The 23,394-nt window shown below is 40.3% G+C and overlaps 1 protein-coding gene across 3 annotated transcripts in view; it reads left to right on the plus strand.

The window, feature by feature from the left end:
* The window catches only part of MTHFD1L (methylenetetrahydrofolate dehydrogenase (NADP+ dependent) 1 like), a 192,559-nt gene that overhangs the window by 39,705 nt on the left and 129,460 nt on the right, over positions 1-23,394 (plus strand). For all 3 annotated transcript variants that reach the window (XM_081251407.1, XM_081251406.1, XM_081251408.1), the window contains 5 exons: positions 13,517-13,653; positions 15,090-15,136; positions 17,371-17,478; positions 18,360-18,434; positions 20,222-20,324. In XM_081251407.1, coding sequence (XP_081107533.1) covers positions 13,517-13,653; positions 15,090-15,136; positions 17,371-17,478; positions 18,360-18,434; positions 20,222-20,324 — 470 coding nt within the window. The remainder of the gene's footprint in view (positions 1-13,516; positions 13,654-15,089; positions 15,137-17,370; positions 17,479-18,359; positions 18,435-20,221; positions 20,325-23,394) is intronic.

The raw sequence follows: 23,394 nt of genomic DNA on the forward strand, positions 1-23,394 counted from the left end.
TGAGACCATCTTGACACAGATGCAGTCTGTCATAAATGAGATCATTGTACACATGCTATTCTGTAAGCAACTTGATTATTAACAATATGTTGTATACCTAGCTCCGTGTGAGTCAGGATAGAGCTATGTTATCATTTTGCATGACTACCTAACATGCTACTGCTCATATCCCAGATTCTTCAATGTGCTGGGGGATAGGGCTTGCAGGGGGTGGTAAAAATGCCCGGGATGAGGGTGGGTTCCATTCTACACATCTTCCCAGCACCAAGAAACATAGCTGTGGCTCAGCCACTGATAGTAAAGCATGTTTCTAATTCTTCTTCAAGTGTATTAAGGCAGAAAAAAGGTTTGAAGGTATCATAGAGATGTCCCACAATTTATTTAACCAATTCTCTATTGATGGGCTCTCAAATTATTCCCCATCTTTGTCCATTATAAGCAGTGCTGAAATGAACAACCATGGGCCTGCATATTTGTGCATTTATCCAATGATCTGCTTAGGAAAAATCCCTAGAGATGAATTCAATTTTTCATACCTACAAATAAAGCAAGATAGCATCCATAATATCACCTCTTTAATGGTATAATAATTTCTTCATATCTCTTCCCCTTTTTCCTTTCGCCTCCCTCTGCCCTCCCACCTCACCCCCCATCCCACACCCCAGCTCCTCTTTCCCCATCTCCTTCTGTTACTGTTTTCTAAGAGGGATGGACAGCTAGAGTCATTCGGTGGCTGTGTTTTTAAGGAATTCATACCTTGCTGCAGCACCTCAATTGCCTGTGGCTTAAACCTCTCTCAGACTTCCAGGTTCACCACCGCTGGATTCCCAATCCTAATGGGATGCTCTCCAGCCTAGGACCCCAGCCCTGATGTCCCCATAACTGAGCTGTAAGAAACCTCTTTGAGGGGAGATTTGGCCTCACCTGAGGCACCCTCTGGGGGCAGATCTGTGAAAGGAGCTGGCTGATGGCAGGGGGTGGGTATTCCTGGGTCCCAGAGTTTGGAGCAAACATCTAGTCAGTCAGTGTTGCTTTTCTGGAAGTGTGCTTCATGCAAGTTTGTTTACAGTGAATAAATTAACTCTGAGACATTAAGAACTTCAGAAGCAAATTTAGCATCTTATCCACAGATTTGCTTCCCTTCTTCCAGGATTCAGGTGCTCTTGGTAGGTGGGTTTGCTGGTTTTCTCACCCTGTTTAAGGTAGGAAGAGTTAGGAAAACTCAGGAGGATGTGGTCTCAGTTTATGAAGGAAGAATCATGCAGCCATTTTTTACATGGAAGGGCTGTGATTTACTCTGTTTTGGGCTTGTCAGTATTGGAAGTAAAAGCACAAATCTAGACATGGCCCTGCTCTTCACTGGGAACACAGAATTGATACTTCTAAAACAAAACCTGTGATGGTATTGTTATCAGATTCCTAACCTGAAGTCATAACCTGGCCTCCAGCCACATGCCAGAGAGTGACCGCCAGCCTGGTTGCCTAGCATTGCCACTATGTGTTGGTCCATACCCAGTAGAACATCATTCCACTCTGTCTCTGCTGGCCTTTATGTGTGTAACTGAGTGGAAGAAGCCAGGCTGCCATGTCATACAGAGAAGCCAAAATTAAACCTGAATTCTCAAGTACAGATTTAACCCCAGGACGTCAACAGTTCTTTTTCTGAAATTGTGGTATAAATTCCCTTACATAACGAAGACCTATGAAGGAACAAAAATCAAATTGTGTTGCTTTCACCTGCATTGAAAAAGAAGCTGGGGCTTCCCTGATGGCGCAGCGGTTAAGAATCTGCCTGCAAACACAAGGGACATGGGTTCAAGCCCTGGTCTGGGAAGATCCCCAGTGCCGCAGAGCAACTAAACCCGTGTGCCACAACTACTGAGCCTGTGCTCTGAGCCCACAAGCCACGACTACTGAGCCCACGTGCCACAGCTACTGAAGCCCGTGCGCCTAGAGCCCATGCTCCACAACAAGAGAAGCCACTGCAATGAAAAGCCCGCACACTGCAATGAAGAGTAGCCCCCACTCGCTGCAACTAGAGAAAGCCTGCCTGCAGCAACGAAGACCCAATGCAGCCAAAAATAAATAAATAAAATAAATAAATTTTTTAAGAAAAAGAAAAAGAAGCTGTGAGGGTAGGATTTTGAGATGTATATATGCATCTTTCTCACAGCTTGGAGGTTTTTAGAAAAGACATATAACTGTATTCTATAAGAGAGAAATGAACTCCCCTCACCAACACAACAAGAGATATTTTTTAAGTGTGTAAGCTGCCTTTGTTACCTAATCTTTTAATAGCTGGATGTTTGAAATCACTTTAAAGCAGCAAGACAATCATTTATAATCTAAAATGAAAACTTCATTTGAAATAAAATCACCTTTAATTTTTGTCAGGTCAATTATGGAAAAGTGACATTATCAAGCCCTTATACACATGGTTGCAACTTCTTAAGAAATACAAATTACCCGTCCACATAATTCAAAAAGAGTCATGTACCACAATGTTTATTGCAGCACTATTTACGATAGCCGGGACATGGAAGCAACCTAACTGTCCATCGACAGATGAATGGATAAAGAAGATGTGGCACGTGTATACAATGGCATATTACTCAGCCATAAAAAGAAACGAAATTGAGTTATTTGTAATGAGGTGGATGGACCTAGAGACTGTCATACAGACTGAAGTAAGTCAGAAAGAGAAAAACAAATACCGTATGCTAACACATATATATGTGGAATCTAAAAAAAAAAAAAAGGTTCTGAAGAACCTAGGGGCAGGACAGGAGTAAAGATGCAGACATAGAGAATGGACTTGAGGACACTGGGAGGGGGAAGGGTAAGCTGGGAGTAAGTGAGAGAGTGGCATGGACATATATACACTACCAAATGTAAAATAGATAGCTAGTGGGAAGCAGCAACATAGCACAGGGAGATCAGCTCAGTGCTTTGTGACCACCTAGAGGGGTGGGATCGAGAGGAGATATGGGGATATATATATAGCTGATTCACTTTGTTATAAAGCAGAAACTAACACACCATTGTAAAGCAATTATACTCCAATAAAAATGTTAAGAAAAAAACAACTCAAAAAAAAAGCAGAACTCAAAAAAAAAAAAAAGATGTGGTACATATATACAATGGAATATTACTCAGTCATAAAAAAGAATGAAATAGTGCCATTCATGGCAACATGGATGGACCTAGAGATTGTCATGCTGAGTGAAGTAAGTCAGAATGGAGAAAGACAAAAATCATATGATATCGCTTATATGTGACATCTAAAAAAAAATGGTATAGATGAACTTAATCGCAAAACAGGAATAGAGCCACAGATGTAGAAAACAAACTTGTGGTTACCAGGAGGGAAAGCGGGTGGGAGGGATAAATTGGGAGATTGGGATTGACACATAGACACTACTATATAAAAAATAGATAAGTGATAAGGACCTACTGTATAGCACAGGGAGCTCTCTTCAATACTCTATAATGACCTTTATGGGAAAAGAATCTTAAAAAGAGTGGATGTATGTATATGTATAACTGATTCACTCTGCTGTACAGCAGAAACTAACACAACATTGTAAATCAACTACACTCCAATAAAACTTTTTAAAATAACATTAAAAAAATAGATGGCTAGTGGGAAGCAGCTGCATAGCACAGGGAGATCAACTTGGTGCTTTGTGACCACCTAGAGGGGTGGGATAGGGAGGCTGGGAGGGAGACCAAGAGGGAGGGGATATGGGGATATATGTATACTTACAGCTGATTCACTTTGTTATACAGCAGCAACTAACACAACATTGTAAAGCAATTATACTCCAATAAAGATGTTAGGGGAAAAAAAGAAATATAAATTACCTATCTATTAAATGTTTTTTTCCTTTTTTCTGAAAGGTTTTTTTTTTAATCTGAAAATAACATTGACCCATTGAATAAAAATTTAGCATAAAGAAAAGTAAAAAGAAGGAGAAAACGAAATCTCTCATTACTCAGAAGTATTCAAAATTTTTATATTTCCTTCCAGGATTGTATCTCTGTATCTGTCCTTTTTACACATTGAGATCATGCCATAAATACCATTTTGTGTCCTGCTTTTATCCCTGAATACTATAACATAAGTCTTCTCTCATGCTTTAGAAGAATTCAAATGCCCAAGTAATTTTTCAGTAAACCTAAATAACAAAATATTATTGCACATTTGAATTCATGTATAAATGTGATTTGAATATATCAACAGTGGGATTAAAATATAAAACCATGGGATTAAAAAAACCTTCTACTATTAATAACCCAAATGCAAAACAGATTAATTCATTTTAAAAAGCTATTCTTCAAACTTCAGAATTTCTTATTCCGTCAGAATCATCTGTATTTCATCAGCTACACTTCACATGGTATTTACACCTACACATCACTTTATTTGCTCTGCCTGACAAAATGAAAAGTATTGGGAATTGTTCAGGGAAATATGCCAAAAGAATCTTAGGGTCTCCTGAGTTTTACATATTTTCCTAGTTACACTAATGAAAAGGAATTTGTTTGAGAACTTGACTCGGAGTGCAGCTGCAGGGCATTGAATGTGTATGCAGAATGGGTCTCCATCTGCCCTTTACTGATTTCCATGTAGAAGTTTTTAGAATTTCTCTGAATCGCTTGGACCCAGCAGTTAAAAAAGAAGCCCAAATTCAAAGTGAATAGACTGAATTTCACATTAAAGGAAAATATTCACATCACTATTTTTTTCTCTAGAGTGCCAAATACCTAATTTTATTTTATTTTTGTTTATTTTTTAATGTTACAAACCATTTTGGTCAGTGTAAAAATAACTTCTTTTGATTCTTCTAAGATTTTGATTTTCTGCAACTATCTAAGTATCTGTGAGTTTTTCTTCTAGTCACATTAGTTGCAGAGCAGAACAAGGGTATTTACAAGCGGCCAGGGACTTTGAACTATTTGCCTCAGTCAAGTGTGATGAGAAACAACCAAATGGACCATGGTTCTCTTTTTTTTTAAATCAGCAGACTTTATTATTATTTTTTTTAATGACTTAGGACAAGCTTTAATTGTTTTTTTTAACATCTTTATTGGAGTATAATTGCTTTACAATTGTGTGTTAGTTTCTGCTTTATAAGAAAGTGAATCACCTATACATATACATATATCCCCATATCTCCTCCCTCTTGCATCTCCTTCCCACCCTCCCGATCCCACCCTCTAGGTGGTCACAAAGCACTAGGCTGATCTCCCTGTGCTATGAGGCTGCTCCCCGCTAGCTATCTGTTTTACATTTGGTAGTGTATATATGTGCATGCCACTCTCTCACTTCCTCCCAGTTTACCCTTCTCCCTCCCCATGTCCTCAAGTCCATTCTCTACATCTACGTCTTTATTCTTCTCCTGCCCCTAGGTTCTTCAGAACCTTTTTTTTTTTTTTTAGATTCCATATATACGTGTTACCATACGGTATTTGTTTTTCTCTTTCTGACTTACTTCAGTCTGTATGACAGACGCTAGGTCCATCCATCTCACTACAAATAACTCAATTTCGTTTCTTTTTATACCTGAGTAATATTCCATTGTATATATGTGCCACATCTTCTTTATCCATTCATCTGTCGATGTGCACTTAGGTTGCTTCCATGTCTTGGCTATTGTAAATAGTGCTACAATGAACATTGTGGTACATGACTCTTTGAATTATGGTTTTCTCAGGGTATATGCCCAGTAGTGGAATTGCTGGGTCGTATGGTAGTTCTATTTTTCGTTTTTTAAGGAACCTCCATACTGTTCTCCATAGTGGCTGTATCATTACATTCCCACCAACAGTGCAAGAGGGTTCCCTTTTCTCCACACCCTCTCCAGCATTGATTGTTTGTAGATTTTTTGATGATGTAGATTTTTTGATGATGGCCATTCTGACTGGTGTGAGGTGATATCTCCCTGTAGTTTTGATTTGCATTTCTCTAATGATTAATGATGTTGAACATCCTTTCATGTGTTTGTTGGCAATCTGATATCTTCTTTGGAGAAATGTCTGAGTCTTCTGCCCATTTTTGGATTGGGTTGTTTATTTTTTTGATACTGAGCTGCATGAGCTGCTTGTAAATTTTGGAGATTAATCCTTTGTCAGTTGCTTCATTTGCAAATATTTTCTCCCATTCTGAGGGTTGTCTTTTGGTCTTGTTTATGGTTTCCTTTGCTGTGCAAAAGCTTTTAAGTTTCATTAGGTCCCATTTGTTTATTTTTGTTTTTATTTCCATTTCTCTAGGAGGTGGGTCAAAAAGGATCTTGCTGTGATTTATGTCAAAGCGTGTTCTTCCTATGTTTTCCTCTAAGAGTTTTATAGTGTCCGGTCTTACATTTAGGTCTCTAATCCATTTTGAGTTTATTTTTGTGTATGGTGTTAGGGAGTGTTCTAATTTCATTCTTTTACATGTTGCTGTCCAGTTCTCCCAGCACCACTTATTGAAGAGGCTCTCTTTTCTCCATTGTATATTCTGGCCTCCTTTATCAAAAATAAGGTGACCATATGTGTGTGGGTTTATCTCTGGGTTTTCTATCCTGTTCCATTGATCTATATTTCTATTTTTGTGCCAGTACCATCCTGTCTTGATTACTGTAGCTTTGTAATATTGTCTGAAATCTGGAAGCCTGATTCCTTCAGCTCCGTTTTTCTTTTTCAAGATTGCTTTAGCTATTTGGGGTCTTTTGTGTTTCCATACAAATTGTGAAATTTTTTGTTCTAGTTCTGTGAAAAATGCCAGTGGTAGTTTGATAAGGATTGCACTGAATCTGTAGATTGCTTTGGGTAGTAGAGTCATTTTCACAATGTTGATTCTTCCAATAAAAGAATATGGTATATCTCTCCATCTGTCTGTATAATATTTATTTTCTTTCATCAGTGTCTTATCGTTTTCTGCATACAGGTCTTTTGTCTCCTTAGGTAGGTTTATTCCTAGGTATTTTATTATTTTTGTTGAAATGGTAAATGGAAGTGTTTCCTTAATTTCTCTTTCAGATATTTCATCATTAGTGTATAGGAATACAAGAGATTTCTGTGCATTAATTTTGTATCCTGCTACTTTACCAGATTCATTGATTAGCTCTAGTAGTTTTCTGGTAGCATCGTTAGGATTCTCTATGTATAGTATCATGTCATCTGCAAACAGTGACAGCTTTACTTCTTCCTTTCTGATCTGGGTTCCTTTTATTTCTTTTTCTTCTCTAATTGATGTGGCTAAAACTTCCAAAACTATGTTGAATAATAATGGTGGGAGTGGACAGCCTTGTCTTGTTCCTGATCTTAGAGGAAGTGGTTTCAGTTTTTCACCATTGAGAACAATGTTGGCTGTGGGCTTGTCATATATGGCCTTTATTATGTTGAGGTAAGTTCCCTCTATGCCTACTTTCTGGAGGGTTTTTATCATAAATGGGTGTTGAATTTTGTGAAAAGCTTTTTCTGCATCTATTGAGATGATCATAAGGTTTTTCTCCTTCAATTTGTTAATATGGTTTATCACACTGATTGATTTGCATATATTGAAGAATCCTTGCATTCCTGGCGTAAACCCCACTTGATCATGGTGTATGATCCTTTTAATGTGCTGTTGGATTCTGTTTGCTAGTATTCTGTTTAGGATTTTTGCATCTATGTTCATCAGTGATATTGGCCTGTAGTTTTCTTTCTTTGTGACATCTTTGTCTGGTTTTGGTATCAGGGTGATGGTGGCCTCGTAGAATGAATTTGGGAGTGTGGAGTGTTCATCCGTCTGCTATATTTTGGAAGAGTTTGAGAAGGATAGGTGTTAACTCTTCTCTAAATATTTGGTAGAATTCACCTGTGAAGCCATCTGGTCCTGGGCTTTTGTTTGTTGGAAGATATTTAATCACAGTCTCAATTCAGTGCTTCTGATTGGTCTGTTTACATTTTCTGTTTCTTCCTGGTTCAGTCTTGGAAGGTTGTGCTTTTCTAAGAATTTGTCCATTTCTTCCAGGTTGTCCATTTTATTGGCATATAGTTGCTTGTAGTAATCTCTCATGATCCTTTGTATTTCTGCAATGTCAGTTGTTACTTCTCCTTTTTCATTTCTAATTCTATTGATTTGAGTCTTCTCCTTTTTTTTTTCTTGATGAGTCTGACTAATGGTTTATCAACTTTGCTTACCTTCTCAAAGAACCAGCTTTTAGTTTTATTGATCTTTGCTATTGTTTCCTTCATTTCTTTTTCATTTATTTCTGCTCTGATCTTTATGATATCTTCCCTTCTGCTAACTTTTGGTTTTTGTTTTTTTTTTGTGGTATGCGGGCCTCTCACTGTTGTGGCCTCTCCCATTGCGGAGCACAGGCTCCAGATGTGCAGGCTCAGTGGCCATGGCTCACGGGCCCAGCCGCTCCGCGGCGTGTGGGATCTTCCCAGACCGGGGCACGAACCCGTGTCCCCTGCATCGGCAGGCGGGCTCTCTACCACTGCGCCACCAGGGAAGCCCTACTTTGGGGTTTTTTTATTCTTCTTTCTCTAATTGCTTTAGGTGTAAGGTTAGGTTGTTTATTTGAGATGTTTCTTGTTTCTTGAGGTAGGATTGTATTGCTATAGACTTCCCTCTTAGAACTGCTTTTGCTGCATCCCATAGGTTTTAGGTCATTGTGTTTTCACTGTCATTTGTTTCTAGGTATTTTTTGATTTCCTCTTTGATTTCTTCAGTGATCTCTTGGTTATTTAGTAGTGTACTGTTTAGCTTCCATGTGTTTCTATTTTTTATAGATTTTTTCCTGTAATTGATGTCTACTCTCATAGCATTGTGGTTGGAAAAGATACTTGATGTGATTTCAATTTTCTTAAATTTACCAAGGCTTGATTTGTGACCCAAGATATGATTTATCCTGGAGAATGTTCCATGAGCACTTGAGAAGAAAATGTACTCTGTTGTTTTTGGATGGAATGTCCTATAAATATCAATTAAGTCCATCTTGTTTAATGTATCATTTAAAGCTTGTGTTTCCTTATTTATTTTCATTTTGGATCATCTGTCCATTGGTGAAAGTGGGGTGTTAAAGTCCCCCACTATGATTGTGTTACTGTCGATTTCCCCTTTTATGGCTGTTAGCATTTGCCTTATGTATTGAGGTGCTCCTATGTTAGGTACATTATTATTTACAATTGTCATATCTTCTTCTTGGATTGATCCCTTGTTCATTATGTAGTGTCCTTCTTTGTCTGTTGTAACAGTCTTTATTTTACAGTCTATTTTGTCTGGTAGGAGAATTGCTACTCCAGCTTGTTTTGATTTCCATTTGCATGGAATATCTTTTTCCATCCCCTCACTTTCAGTCTGTATGTGTCCCTAGGTCTGCAGTGGGTCTCTTGTAGATAACATATATATGCGTGTTGTTTTTGTATCCATTCAGCCAGTCTGTCTTTTGGTTGGAGCATTTAATCCATTTATATTTAAGGTAGTTATCAATATGTACGTTCCTATTTCCATTTTCTTAATTGTTTTGGGTTTGTTTTTGTAGGTGTTTTCCTTCTCCTGTGTTTCCTTCCTAGAGAAGCTCCTTTAGCATTTGTTGTAAAGCTGGTTTAGTGGTGCTGAATTCTCTTAGCTTTTGCTTGTCTGTAAAGGTTTTAAGTTCTCCGTCTAATCTGAATGAGATCCTTGCTGGGTAGAGTAATCTTGGTTGTAGATTTTACCCTTTCAGTGCTTTAAATATGTCCTGCCACTTCCTTCTGGCTTGCAGAGTTTCTTCTGAAAGATCAGCTGTTAACCTTATGGGGATTCCCTTGTATATTATTTGTTGTTTTTCCCTTGCTGCTTTTAATATTTTTTTTTGTATTTAATATTTGATAATTTGATTAATATGTGTCTTGGCGTGTTTCTCCTTGGAGTTATCCTGTATGGGACTCTCTTCACTTCCTGGACTTGATTGACTATTTCCTTTCCCATATTAGGGAAGTTTTCAATTATAATATCTTCAAATATTTTCTCAGACCCTTTCTTTTTCTTCTTCTTCTGGGACCCCTATAATTTGCATTTGGTGCATTTAATGTTGTCCCAAAGGTCTCTGAGACTGTCCTCAATTCTTTTCATTCTTTTTTCTTTATTCCGCTCTGTGGTAGTTATTTCCACTATTTTTATCTTCCAGGTCACTTATCGGTTCTTCTGCCTCAGTTATTCTGTTATTGATTCCTTCTAGAGAATTTTTAATTTAATGTATTGTGTTGTTCATCATTGTTTGTTTGCTCTTTAGTTCTTCTAGGTCCTTGTTAAACATTGCTTGTATTTTCTCCATTCTATTTCCAAGATTTTGGATCATCTTTACTATCATTACTCTGAATTCTTTTTCAGGTAGACTGCCTATTTCCTCTTCATTTGTTTGGTCTGGTGGGTTTTTACCTTGCTCCTTCATCTGCTGTGGTTTTCTCTGTCTTCTCATTTTGCTTAACTTACTGTTTGGGGTCTCCTTTTCGCAGGCTGCAGGTTCGTAGTTTCCATTGTTTTTGGTGTCTGCCCCCAGTGGCTAAGTTTGGTTCAGTGGGTTATGTAGGCTTCCTGGTGGAGGGGACAGGTGCCTGTGTTCTGGTGGATGAGGCTGGATCTTGTGTTTCTGGTGGGCAGGACTGCGTCCAGTGGTGTGTTTTGGGATGTCTGTGACCTTATTATGATTTTAGGCAGCCTCTCTGCTAATGGGTAAGGTTGTGTTCCTGTCTTGCTAGTTGTTTGGCATAGGGTGTCCAGCACTGTAGCTTGCTGGTCGTTGAGTGGACCTGGGTCTTATCGTTGAGTTGGAGATCTCCGGGAGATCTCCAACTCGTTCAATTCGTTTTTACTGTAGTTGACAGTGAATAACATTTGTCTTAGAAAAGGTGTCATTTCTTTTTCTAATGTTTTTTGCCCATCTGTGCCTGGACATGTGACAGAAATGCAATGGAAATAGTCCTTCACCTCAGCAAGCTCGTAGTCATAATGCCCCCTGAAAAGTTAGATAATAAGCATGAAATGAGTCCTGTGGGAAGTTGGAGGGAGCAGATAAATATCCTAGGAGAAGATGAGGAAGATAATGAGCAGAACCCACAGTTCCATTTCCATAAACTCCAGGCTCTTACAGAAAAAGAAATTAGGTTAACATGGTGCTTATTCTTTCCTCAGTCAACTTGATAGTTTGGAATGTGAGCTAAGGAGCGTGAGACGACAATTAAGCCTAATTTTGATGCCAAATGTAGGAATGAGGTGAAATAAAATGTTTTTGGTAGCTCTCCTTTGATTGCTCCCCATAAATACTTCCTACTTTCTGATTTTCCTGAATTGTATCAGTTGGCAGAACGCTAAGCAGTCCTGTGTTTCTCATTAAGGGTTGGATGCTTCGCTGAAGTTTTTGGGAGGTCATCTCTGGGCGTGTCTGCTTTTGGCTCTCTCCCGCAGCATTGTGAGCATATCCTTAGGGATGAAAATGTAATCCTTCATGTGACACATTTAAGTAAAGCCTCTCTTCCTTTGCAAGAAGTAAATACCAGTACAGTACTTCATCCACCCTACATCTGACCTGCATTTTCTTTAAGTAAGATCATGATGCCTGTGGCTCTTGGTTGGAAGTGTCCATCACCGAGGAGCATTCCAGTGGAATCACTAGCTCTCTCCCAGCAGCCTTCTGGTTGCTAAATCCAGTGACCACTTTTCACTGGACCGCATTTGAGTCTGTGGACGCTTCCATGGCTCCCTTCGGAGATTCCCCTGTCACACCTCTGCCTCCTGTCAGGGTTTCCCGGAACTTAGTACTGCTCCTTCTTAGTTTCCCTTTGCTCCCTTCTAACTATTCCCTAAGAGACAATGTTCTTAACAATTCTGTCTTTATCCCTTCTGTACTCTGTTCACTCCACTGACTGATCGTCCCCATTCCCATGCTTTAAATTACTCATTATCGATAATGATTTCCATCCATAGAAATAACCTAGTGAAGTCAGATGACTTGCCTGGGTTTAATTTCCAGCTCTACTGCTTACTAATTGTGTGGCCTTGGGCAGGATACTTAAAATTCCTGTGCCTTAGTATCCTCATTTATCAAATGAAGATTAACCCAACAAATATAAAGCACAGAACCTAGCATATTAACTACCCCAAACCCACCCTCACTTTTATCTAGCAAACTCTTATTCATTTGTCAGGTCTCAGCTTAGATGTTACTTCCGCCAGGAAGCCTTCCCTGCTGTCCCAAGTCTACTTAGATCGTCCTATGTGCTCTCATGATATAGTGTCATTGCCCTGTTTCCTCTGTCTCAGTGTTTCTCACGTTCATTGTAACTGCCGATTTAACTCTCCACATCTCCCATCGGCCATAAGCTCTGTGAGGTCAGCAGCGGAGTCCAGTGTGGTCGTCACTGTGTCCCCGGGGTCTAGTTACCTGGACACAGTGGTACTTAAGAAATATTTGCTGAAAGAGTGATTGACTGTATTGCTGTGGTGGACGGAGATAGTTGTATTACTTCTTTGTGGTCACATCACTGGGTTTTATGGGTCAGAAAACTCTGTCATCCGTTTTGTTTTGGTTGAGTGTCCTAGACAATCTGGCTCACAGCATCTAACCCACAGAAGACTAAATTGTAAGGCAAAATAAGTTTTTAAACTTGTAACAGTGGTTAGAATATGCCAAGGAACAATTTCATGGGTCTTTACTTGGGAATGTAATGTACGCCTGTCCCATTACTTAATCCTTTGATGTTGTGAGCCTCTGATGCTTGGCTTTGTAGGGTGTGTGCTCAACAGTGAGCTCCCAGAGCAGAGTTAATCTCCTTAGTGTGCTTAGGAGCTGTGGACTTATTCCTCCCAAATACTGGAAGGGTTGTTGTCTGGGAAGGGAGAGGCTGAGTGTGTCTGTAGGAAGCTACAGGAATGCAGATATCTCCTCTTTAGGACAAAGAACTTGTCTAACTGTAAAAGCTATCAGGAAATGAATGGGCCACCCTGGAGGTCATGAGCCTCCAGCACAGCTTGTGTTTAAACATGGCTGGACGAGCCCGGGACACTGATATCTAGAAGGAGATGGATGAATGGGGACATTAGAATCCCTTCCAAGATGAGAGTCTGGCCATGCCTCACCACCCAGGGACCATTGACTTAAGCCTCGTGCCCACTTAATGCCCTCAGTAAATGGCCCTGGAAGAACAAATGCCAAATTATCCATCAGCAAGAAAATGACATCAGCTTAATTATTTAAATCATTTTGATGGATAATTCTTTGCCGTTTCTTGAAGTTGATAGTGTTATTGGCACTACTGCTGAATAACTTTTCTTTCTTGGCACTCTTGGTAAAGATATGTCTATATCTTGACTTTAGCTTAAGTGCGGCCTTTGTGATGTGGGTAGACCATAAAAAGATCCAAGGAAGTTGAATGATTCAGTGATTCTGGAGTGGCCTGGTCTCTATCAGTCTCCTCCGGGTTGGTTCTTGTACCATAGATTGACTGTGCATAGGTTGTCTACAAAATATTAAATTTACTATTCCTTTTCCCCCCAAACCAGGATCACACCCACCCCTCTTGGAGAAGGGAAAAGTACAGTTACAATTGGGCTCGTGCAGGCACTGACTGCGCACCTGAACATCAACTCCTTTGCCTGTCTGAGGCAGCCTTCTCAAGGACCGACTTTTGGAGTGAAAGGTAGTTTATTTAACAACTAGTATATTTTTCAGAGCAAAATCTATCACCAACAAGTGTGGAATTACAACTTACTAGAGGAAATGGTACATTTCATCTCTACATGCACTCCCGCAGCCCTCCACCCCTCACCCGCCTCCCTGCACATTCAGTAGATCACCCCAACATGATCCTCCCGCAGAGAGAGCTTCAGGGGGAGGTCTCAGCGGAGCCCCTCAGGAAGCCGATGCCCTTGCTTCCCTTGAGCGATGCTTGGGCTCTTGCTCGGGACTCCAGCCTTGAGCAGAAGCCTTCCATTTCATCAGTACCTTCTTTTCTGAGCGGTTTTGAAACTCTGCTCTTCATATTGGTGTTTTGTCATCCCAGCCAAGCTAAAAGGTCTTTCCATCCAAACCGTTAAGAGATCCCTTAGGTCAGCCCCAACTTGACTCATGTCGTCGGAGTTGCCGCGTGGGCCCTGAGGAGCTCTGGAAACTGGCTGTGGACCGGGAGATGCGATGAACTTCCTCTGTGGCTGTGCTTGGGCTGCGATCTGGCCCCTCCACAGTCACTAGTCTTTCTTCATGGATTTATCGTGAATCATTCTTCAGCTCACTTTATAATGGCCTTTACTGCTGCAAAGACTGCTTGTTCTCGGTACTTTGTGGTTTTTAGCAGTATTATATTTATATAACTGTTACAAATATTAACAACTCCTAACTTTAGGTACTCTTAGAATGTCATACATTATGTAGTGCAGTGAACACTAGACGTGGACAAGAAGGCTGGGGTTTTATTTGTGGCTGTGTCTCTTACCGCTGTGTGACCTTTAGCCAGTCTTAACTTCTCTGAGCCACATGTGTAAAAGTGTAAAAGGTATATAGTACTAGGCTTACCAGATTATCGTGAGGCAAAATAGTGTATAAAAAATAGGGTCAACTGTAAAATGATGTGGGCGCAGAAGGTATCATTGTTTTAGCATAGAGAACTCTTTTTAATGTAATAACTACTATGTTGAGGGATAGCAGCATGACAAAGCATATATGCTATTAACTAAAATAAACTGACAGAAGTCTGTAATGTGTAAGTCTGTTGATCAGGTAGATTTTATTTAGGAAAGTCTTTTGGTACTTTAAATGCATGTGCAGTTTAGGTGAAGCATAGCCACATAGATCTAATAATAACTTAACGAAAGAATCTCGTGTTCGCTGTAACGCCGTTTGCTGTATTCTGCTTACCCCCCTTTTAAACAAAGAGACCGAAGTCCTTAAATTATATAGTGGGACGTAGGGTGAACTTTCTTCACCTTCTGTTCTGCTTTGCCTGAGACGTATTATTTCTCACTGCCTGTTTTTATTACATCTTGGGGGTACGCGCCTCCCTGTTGGGCTTGGGGAGCTGTGTCCCTGGGGCTCCTGTACTTGGCAACTCATTTCAGATGGTACCTGCTCTGTTGATAGGAGGAGCTGCAGGTGGCGGATACGCCCAGGTCGTCCCTATGGAAGAGGTAAGATTCCAAGAGACGTGTCTTGTGTCACTGTTTTTCCCTCCTGGAACCTTTTCTCTGTGCTTCTATAGATACAGGCCCACAGTACTTTATCCTCCATCCCAAAGTTCTGAAGGCTCTGGAAACCAGAAATGTTTGCCTGACCCTTTGGGGGAAAACCTGACATTTACTGTTAATGAGCTACTTATGGATTTTGTCTATACCACTTGGTGTAAATATTCATATATTTTGCTGCAGAAATATTATTTTTGATTAATGGATGCTGACCTGGACCCTGCTTGGAAGGTTTTATAAATAAATTATGTGTCCATCACACTACCTTTCTACATTCCAAAAAATTCTGAATCCCAAAACCCACCTCAAGGGTTCTGGATGAGAGGATGCAGAGCTGTATCTCCATCAATCATCTGTTCTACTGCTGAATTCAGGAAGGCCTGGACTCTTCACTTCTGTGAACTGAGACTCCAGAATCAAATCCAGTCACTCATCTGTATCCACAGGTTCCACATCCATGGTTTTGGCCAACTGCAGCTTGAAAATACTCAGGAAAAAAAATTTTCCAGAAAGTTCCAAAAAACAAAAGTTGAATTAATGCACGCTGGTAACTATTTTCGTAACATTTACACTGTATTGAGTATTATAAGTAGTCTAGCGATGATTTAGATTATACCAGAGGATGAGAGTATGTTATATGCAGATACTACACTGTTTTACATAAGGGACTTTGAGGGTCTGTGGATTTTGCTATCTACGGGGTCTTGAAACCAATTCCCCATGGATCCTGAGGGACAGCCATAGTTCCAAAACAAAAAATGGTCCAAATAGGCCAATGGTGTCAATTCTTATTTCTACAAGACCAGTTTCTACACCCTATATTAACACTTCCTTGTCCCCTGGATTTAACCAGTGACCAGGTCCCATCAGTTCCACTCTCCACATCAGCCTCTTGGTTCAGGTCCTGAGAAGTCTTCCTAAAGCCCGTGTCCTTTTCTGGCCTGCGTTTCAGCAGTTACTCTGTCACGCTCCGGCCGTCTCTCCACCCCCAGTCCAGTGTCTCAGGTTCCCACGCCACCCTCCTTGCCTCCACCCTGTCAAACTCCTTGACCTGTTGTCTCTTGCTTCCAAGTCTGGAAGGTTCTTCCCTTCCTTTCCTGCCTTCCCTGCTCAGCTCACATTTCAAATGGTACCTGCTCTGTCGAGGTTCTGTTCCATCCCACGGATCCCCTCCTGCTCTGTGTTTACCACTGTGTGGTCCCATCGGGCGTGAGGAGTTAGACCCCCTGGGCCCCAGCACTTAGCAGTGTGCCCAGCACGTAGGAGGTGCTCACTAGGAAGTATTTGTTGATTTTGTTGAAGGAATAGGAAAGGTTTTTCTTTTTACCCACAGAGATGTGAGCGTCATGGAAGCTAGAGGGAAATTTTGGATAATCTTCAAATATTGAGGGTGGGAGTGAGAAAGAATAGTCAAGGCTTGGCTGCGAAAAATAGCCCCAGACCTCACATCTGCAGGAGGATGAGTAACAGTCACAAGCCAGGGAGCTCCAGAGCCAGGGGGCCAGGTTGGGGATGGAGTGTGAGGAACGTGGCCTGGGAACAGCTCAGGATTGTGCCATCGAGTATTGAAAGGGTGCTGGTGACCTGCTGTCATATGGCATCACCTGCATGGCCCAAGTTGGGCCAAACTGAGGGACAGCGTAGTTAGAACTATCTGAAGAAGTTAGCAAATTACAAACATGCTGATTCTACAAATAATAATCATGTGGGCACATAAGATTAGAAGAAAAATAACGAAATAGAGAGTTGTGAGAGTGATACTTTTTTTCTATTTCTCAGGCTGTCACATTCTATATTATTCTATTGCTACTGTATGTTTTATTCCCTGCCTTATTCCCAAGTACATTTGATATGGTACTATTTTCTTAATTATAAAACAGTGCATAAAAGTACATGAAAAAAGAAAACCAAAATAAGGAATCCAATCATTAAGTCCATCAGAATTGTTTCACTCTTAACCTGAGAAAGGAAGAATTTGTAATAGAAAGTCTGTGCAAGTGTTCTTTGTTGTCAAGTGGAAGACTGACATTTTCTGATCTTCCGAGTCAGGCTATATAAAACATATCCTAAGCATTGTAAGGGTATGTCATTAGCATAATATTTTGTTTATTTGGAAAGTCTTTCAGAACTGCATTGGTTGTTTGAAACAAGTAGAAAGATGTTTTTGTTTCATTTTATAGTTCAACCTTCACCTGACTGGGGACATCCATGCCATCACCGCTGCTAATAACTTGTTGGCTGCTGCTATCGACACAAGGATTTTGCATGAAAATACTCAAACAGATAAGGTGAGAAAGGCTCCTTGTTGGCCATTTTGGGCATCTTATCCTGGGATTCCTGGATTAAGGAATTCATGAAAAAACTTTTGGAGTCCGAAAGTTCTCTGAAATTCTATTCAAAATGTTGTGAATTGTATATATGTCCTTATTTCTTAAGGAGAGGATCTATACTTTGGTAAGGTTCTCAAATGAGTTTACGACCACTACCAAGTTATTGGGAGAATTATGCTAGTTGCACTTTTTAAGCCAAATTGTCTTCAAGACGAACCTTTAGTTTTAAAGGTAATTGGTAGACAAGTTTTCTTAGTTTTGCCCATGGGTGTAATCTCTAGTCTCTGCTAAGGGCGTTGGAGAGATATCTTTTTAAGATTCTGATGTTACAGGCAGCTATCCTAGATGCCCTGCTAAACAGGTCAGACCCCCTTTTTGGGCCTCAGGGCTGTAGGGTCTGAGAGGTAAATCACACATCTGAAGGGGGCAGACTACTAGATGCTAATTCCTCAGACATAGAACATGGATAAAAGTGGGAATTTCTGACACATTTTACAAAGGTCCTGACATCCTCCAATTAAACTAACTCCCTAGTGAGTTTTTGAAGCCAAAAATAAATATAGAGATGAATTTTAATTTGGTAGTTATAAGGCTGTAGATCAAGAAATGGATTTTCATACAAACTCTTTACAATGTGCATTATTGCAGATCTAGTCGGATTTATTAAAATGGCAGAACTTCAGTCTAAATTGTTTACATTAACCAAGAATTTTAATAGGGTCTGTAATCTAAACAGTTTGGTTATAAATGTAATGAACTTTGTCATATTCTGTAAATTGTCCAAGTTCATGGTTGGCCCTTAAACTTTTGTGAGTTTGGTTTTCATTTTGTGTTTCTAGGCTCTGTATAATCGACTGGTTGCTTCAGTGAATGGTGTTAGAGAATTTTCAAAAATTCAACTTGCTCGGCTGAAAGTAAGTTTCTAGTTAATGGTTCTTTAAAAAGAAAATACCCTGGAAACAAATCAGAAAAATTCGCAGAACCAGAAATTTTGAACTTGATTTGATTTTGGTTTTCAGATGCTTTTTTTGGATATTGAACTCTAAATAGACAGAACAATGTAACAGAGATGACCCAGAACTAGAGGCCTGAGGCCTTGATCCTGCACCAAAAAGCAGGTGGACAAATTAGTTCACCCTTATAGATGTCAGCTTCTTCATCTATAAACCGAGAGCACCACTCTGCTGAGAACTCTAGTCAGCTAACCAATGAGGATCGCCAAGAGTCTTCCTTTTTCATGACAGTTCTTAACTTTCTAAGAAAGACTTTGAAAATTCATCTATTTCAGTTTTTACTGTAGCAAGATTCTAAGATTGTATTTGTGGATGTGCTCTTAATTCTTATCCATTTTACCATTTTCTAGTGCTGTTTGCTACTTAATGCCCTACTATCACATAGATTTTCCCTTTGCTTTTTTTCAGACTAAAAAATAACTTTAATGGTATAATCTACAGCCACTGGTTGGTGAGAATTGGTTTAAAAAAATCACCCCCTGGCTTCTTACTGAACCAAGTTCAGTTTGTTGAGAATAACACACAATATGGTATCCTCAGCATCTCCAACGTTTATAGTTTATTTCCCAGATTCTTTTCTTATACTTTATCAAAAACCACTTTGTTAGAGTGTTTTCTTTATACAAAGAGATGCTTTAAAAGTTTTAATTTTTTTTTTTTTTTTTGCGGTACGCGGGCCTCTCACTGTTGTGGCCTCTCCTGTTGCGGAGCACAGGCTCCGGACGCGCAGGCTCAGCGGCCATGGCTCATGGCCCCAGCCACTCCGCGGCATGTGGGATCCTCCCGGACCAGGGCACAAACCCGTGTCCCCTGCATCGGCAGGCGGACTCTCAACCACTGCGCCACCAGGGAAGCCCTTAAAAGTTTTAATTTTTTTTCTTGTGGAATTAGAAATAACTTGAAAACATAGACATAATCGTTACTTAAATTATTGGTAGAGACGTCCCTGGTGGCGCAGTGGTTAAGAATCTGCCTGCCAGTGCAGGGGATACGGGCTCGATCCCTGGTCTGGGAAGATCCCACATGCCTCGGAGCAACGAAGCCCGTGTGCCACAACTACTGGGCCTGGGCTCTAGAACCCACGAGCCACAACTACTGAGCCCGTGTGCCACAGCTACTGAAGCCCACGCGCCTAGAGCCCATGCTCCACAACAAGAGAAGCCACTGCAGTGAGAAGCCCGTGCACTGCAACTAAGAGTAGCCCCCAGTCGCCACAACTAGAGAAAGCCTGCGCGTAGCAACGAAGACCCAACACAGCCAAAAATAAAAATAAAATAAATAAATAAAAGAGGAAATTGTTAAAAAAAAATGATTGGTATTTGTGTTTGAAAAGAACAACTAGTGAACTGGAGCATCAGTTAGATGGAAGTTTTATGCCCTTTCTGTGCACGGCGCGTGGTGACCACGTAGAGAGCCTCAGGCTATGACAGACAATACGGCACTTATTCTTTGTGTATTGTCACCTGTTATTCGAAGGGTGTATTATTACAAATATCTGTGTCTCCCATTTTAGGAGGTGTTTGGACCCATTCATTTATGAGTTGGACTAACCTACCATTTACTTGAAGTTCAGCTTAGTTTTTAAAAAGGCTTTACTAGTCATGGAGAAGGTAAAAGTAGAGGGATAATTTGGTTCCATCTTGCTTTTTATTCCTTCTAAAACATATTTTGTTCTTCTTAATCATTAGAAACTGGGAATAAATAAGACTGATCCGAGCGCTCTGACAGAAGAGGAAATGAGGAAATTTGCCCGTCTTGACATTGACCCCTCCACCATCACGTGGCAGAGAGGTAGGTGCTGGTGGCTAGACGGGGAGGGTGACATGTCTTCCAGCTGGAGCTCTTCATAAACGCACAATTGTATTTCTTCCCACTGTCTTCCTAGCTTGCGTTACATAATCCCTCCATTTATTTCGGTCACTTATTTTACCAGCCTCTTCTCTTATCCTTGCCTCCTATTTAGGAGAAAAAGCCGTACCCTTAGCTCATCCCGTTCACCCCATCTCTTCCAGATTTCCGAGGAAAATTACTTTTTTCCTGTCTCATCTCTGGCCTCCTGTATTCTCTGGGGGTAAAAATGTCTGTGTCTCTCCCCTTAATTGTCCTGCTGCCCTCTCTACCCGCCATTCTAATTTCTTACTCTCTTCCTCACCACTAGCTCTAAGCAGCTTAGAAATTTGTATTTTCAGTGCAGAATCTTTTCTCCGAGTCTCTTGCTTCCAGCCACTTACTAGAATCCCCTTCAACACTTCAAATGTGGGTTAGAGGGACGTCTGTCCTGACCTCCCTGTTTTCCTCTTGGCTGTGACACCCCTCACTTCTCCCGCACTGCCCTCCACAAGGGTGGGATAGTGGGGAAAAGCACTAAATGTGGAGTCAGGAGCGTTGAGTGGGTGTCTCCCCCTCAGCGAGTCACATACCTGTTCTGGGCCCCGGTCTCTTAGAGATGGAAATGGAGGCGGTAATATATAATTACAGGCAGGTGGTAATAGCATTTGATAAAACCTACCGAAGAGTTATATGGTGTGTATTCCTTTTATTTATTTTTTCTTTTTTAGAATTAAATCACAGCTGCTTTTACTTTAGTAGCAACTATGACAAGATGTTTTCCAACTTTTTTTTTTGAATTTTTAAATTTTATTTTATTTATTTTTTTATACAGCAGGTCCTTATTAGTCATCAGTTTTATACATATCAGTATATACATGTCAGTCCCAATCGCCCAGTTCATCACACCATCACCCCCACCCACCACTGCTTTCCCTCCTTGGTGTCCATATGTTTTTTCTCTACATCTGTATCTCAATTTCTGCCCTGCAAACCATTCATCTGTACCATTTTTCTAGGTTCCACATATACGTGTTAATATACGATATTCGTTTTTCTCTTTCTGACTTACTTCACTCTGTATGACAGTCTCTAGATCCATCCACGTCTCTACAGATGACCCAATTTCATTCCTTCTTATGGCTGAGTAATATTCCATTGTATATATGTACCACATCTTCTTTATCCATTCGTCTGTCGATGGGCATTTAGGTTGCTTCCATGACCTGGCTATCGTAAATAGTGCTGCAGTGAACATTAAGGGTGCATGTGTCTTTTTGAATTATGGTTTTCTCTGAGTATATGCCCAGTACTGGGATTGCTGGATCATATGGTAATTCAATTTTTAGTTTTTTAAGGAACCTCCATACTGTTCTCCATAGTGGCTGTGTCAATTTACATTCCCACCAACAGTGCAAGAGGGTTCGCTTTTCTCCACACCCTCTCCAGCATTTGTTGTTTGTAGATTTTCTGATGATGCCCATTCTAACTGGTGTGAGGGGATACCACATTGTAGTTTTAATTTGCATTTCTCTAATAATTAGTGATGTTGAGCAGCTTTTCATGTGCTTCTTGGCCATCTGTATGTCTTTGGAGAAATGTCTATTTAGGTCTTCTGCCCATTTTTGGATTAGGTTGTTTGTTTTTTTAATATTAAGCTGCATAAGCTGTTTATATATTTTGGAGATTAATCCTTTGTCCGTTGATTCATTTGCAAATATTTTCTTCCATTCTGAGGGTTGTCTTTTTGTCTTTATGGTTTCCTTTGCTGTGCAAAAGCTTTGAAGTTTCATTAGGTCCCATTTGTTTATTTTTGGTTTTATTTCCATTACTCTAGGAGGTGGGTCAAAAAAGATCTTGCTGTGATTTATGTCAAAGCGTGTTCTTCCTATGTTTTCCTCTAAGAGTTTTATAGTGTCCGGTCTTACATTTAGGTCTCGAATCCATTTTGAGTTTATTTTTGTGTATGGTGTTAGGGAGTGTTCTAATTTCATTCTTTTACATGTAGCTGTCCAGTTTTCCCAGCACCACTTATTGAAGAGACTGTCTTTTCTCCATTGTATATCCTTGCCTCCTTTGTCATAGATTAGTTGACTATAGGTGCATGGGTTTATCCCTGGGCTTTCTATCTTGTTCCATTGATCTATGTTTCTGTTTTTGTGCCAGTACCATGTTGTCTTGATTACTGTAGCTTTGTAGTATAATCTCAAGTCAGGGAGTCTGATTCCTCCAGCTCCGTTTTTCCCCCTCAAGACTGCTTTGGCTATTCGGGGTCTTTTGTGTCTTCATACAAATTTTAAGAGTTTTTCTTCTAGTTCCATAAAAAATGCCATTGGTAATTTGATAGGGATTGCATTGACGCTGTAGATTGCTTTGGGTAGTATAGTCATTTTCACAGTATTGATTCTTCCAATCCAAGAACATGGTATATCTCTCCATCTGTTGGTATCATCTTTAATTTCTTTCATCAGTGTCTTATAGTTTTCTGCATACAGGCCTATTGTCTCCCTAGGTAGTCAGCTTTTTCAAGGCATAAAACAATCTGTTTTACATAAAAACTCCAAATCAAGCTATCAATAGCTATCATTTTTTTTTTTTTTTTTTTTTTTTTTGCGGTACATGGGCCTCTCACTGCTGTGGCCTCTCCCGTTGTGGAGCACAGGCTCTAGACGTGCAGGCTCAGCAGCCATGGCTCACGGGCCCAGCCGCTCCACGGCATGTGGGATCCTACCAGACCGGGGCACAAACCCGTGTCCCCTGCATCAGCAGGTGGACTCTCAACCACTGCGCCACCAGGGAAGCCCTATTTGGGGTTTTTTATATGGTAAAATATACATAGCATATCATCTTAATCATTCATAAGTGTGCAATTCATGGCATTAAATATATGCCACGAATGGCATATAGGCTAAGGCTTGGGATGGTTACACCATCACCACTAACTACACCCCGAACCTTTTCATCACCCTCAACAAAAACTCAACACTCCCTAAATAATAAGTCCTCACCTTCCCTCAGCCCCTGGTAATCACCA

The sequence above is a fragment of the Mesoplodon bidens genome (genome assembly GCF_964165515.1).
Source record: "Mesoplodon bidens genome assembly, chromosome: 12".
In the NCBI taxonomy this organism is placed as follows: Eukaryota; Metazoa; Chordata; class Mammalia; order Artiodactyla; family Ziphiidae; genus Mesoplodon; species Mesoplodon bidens.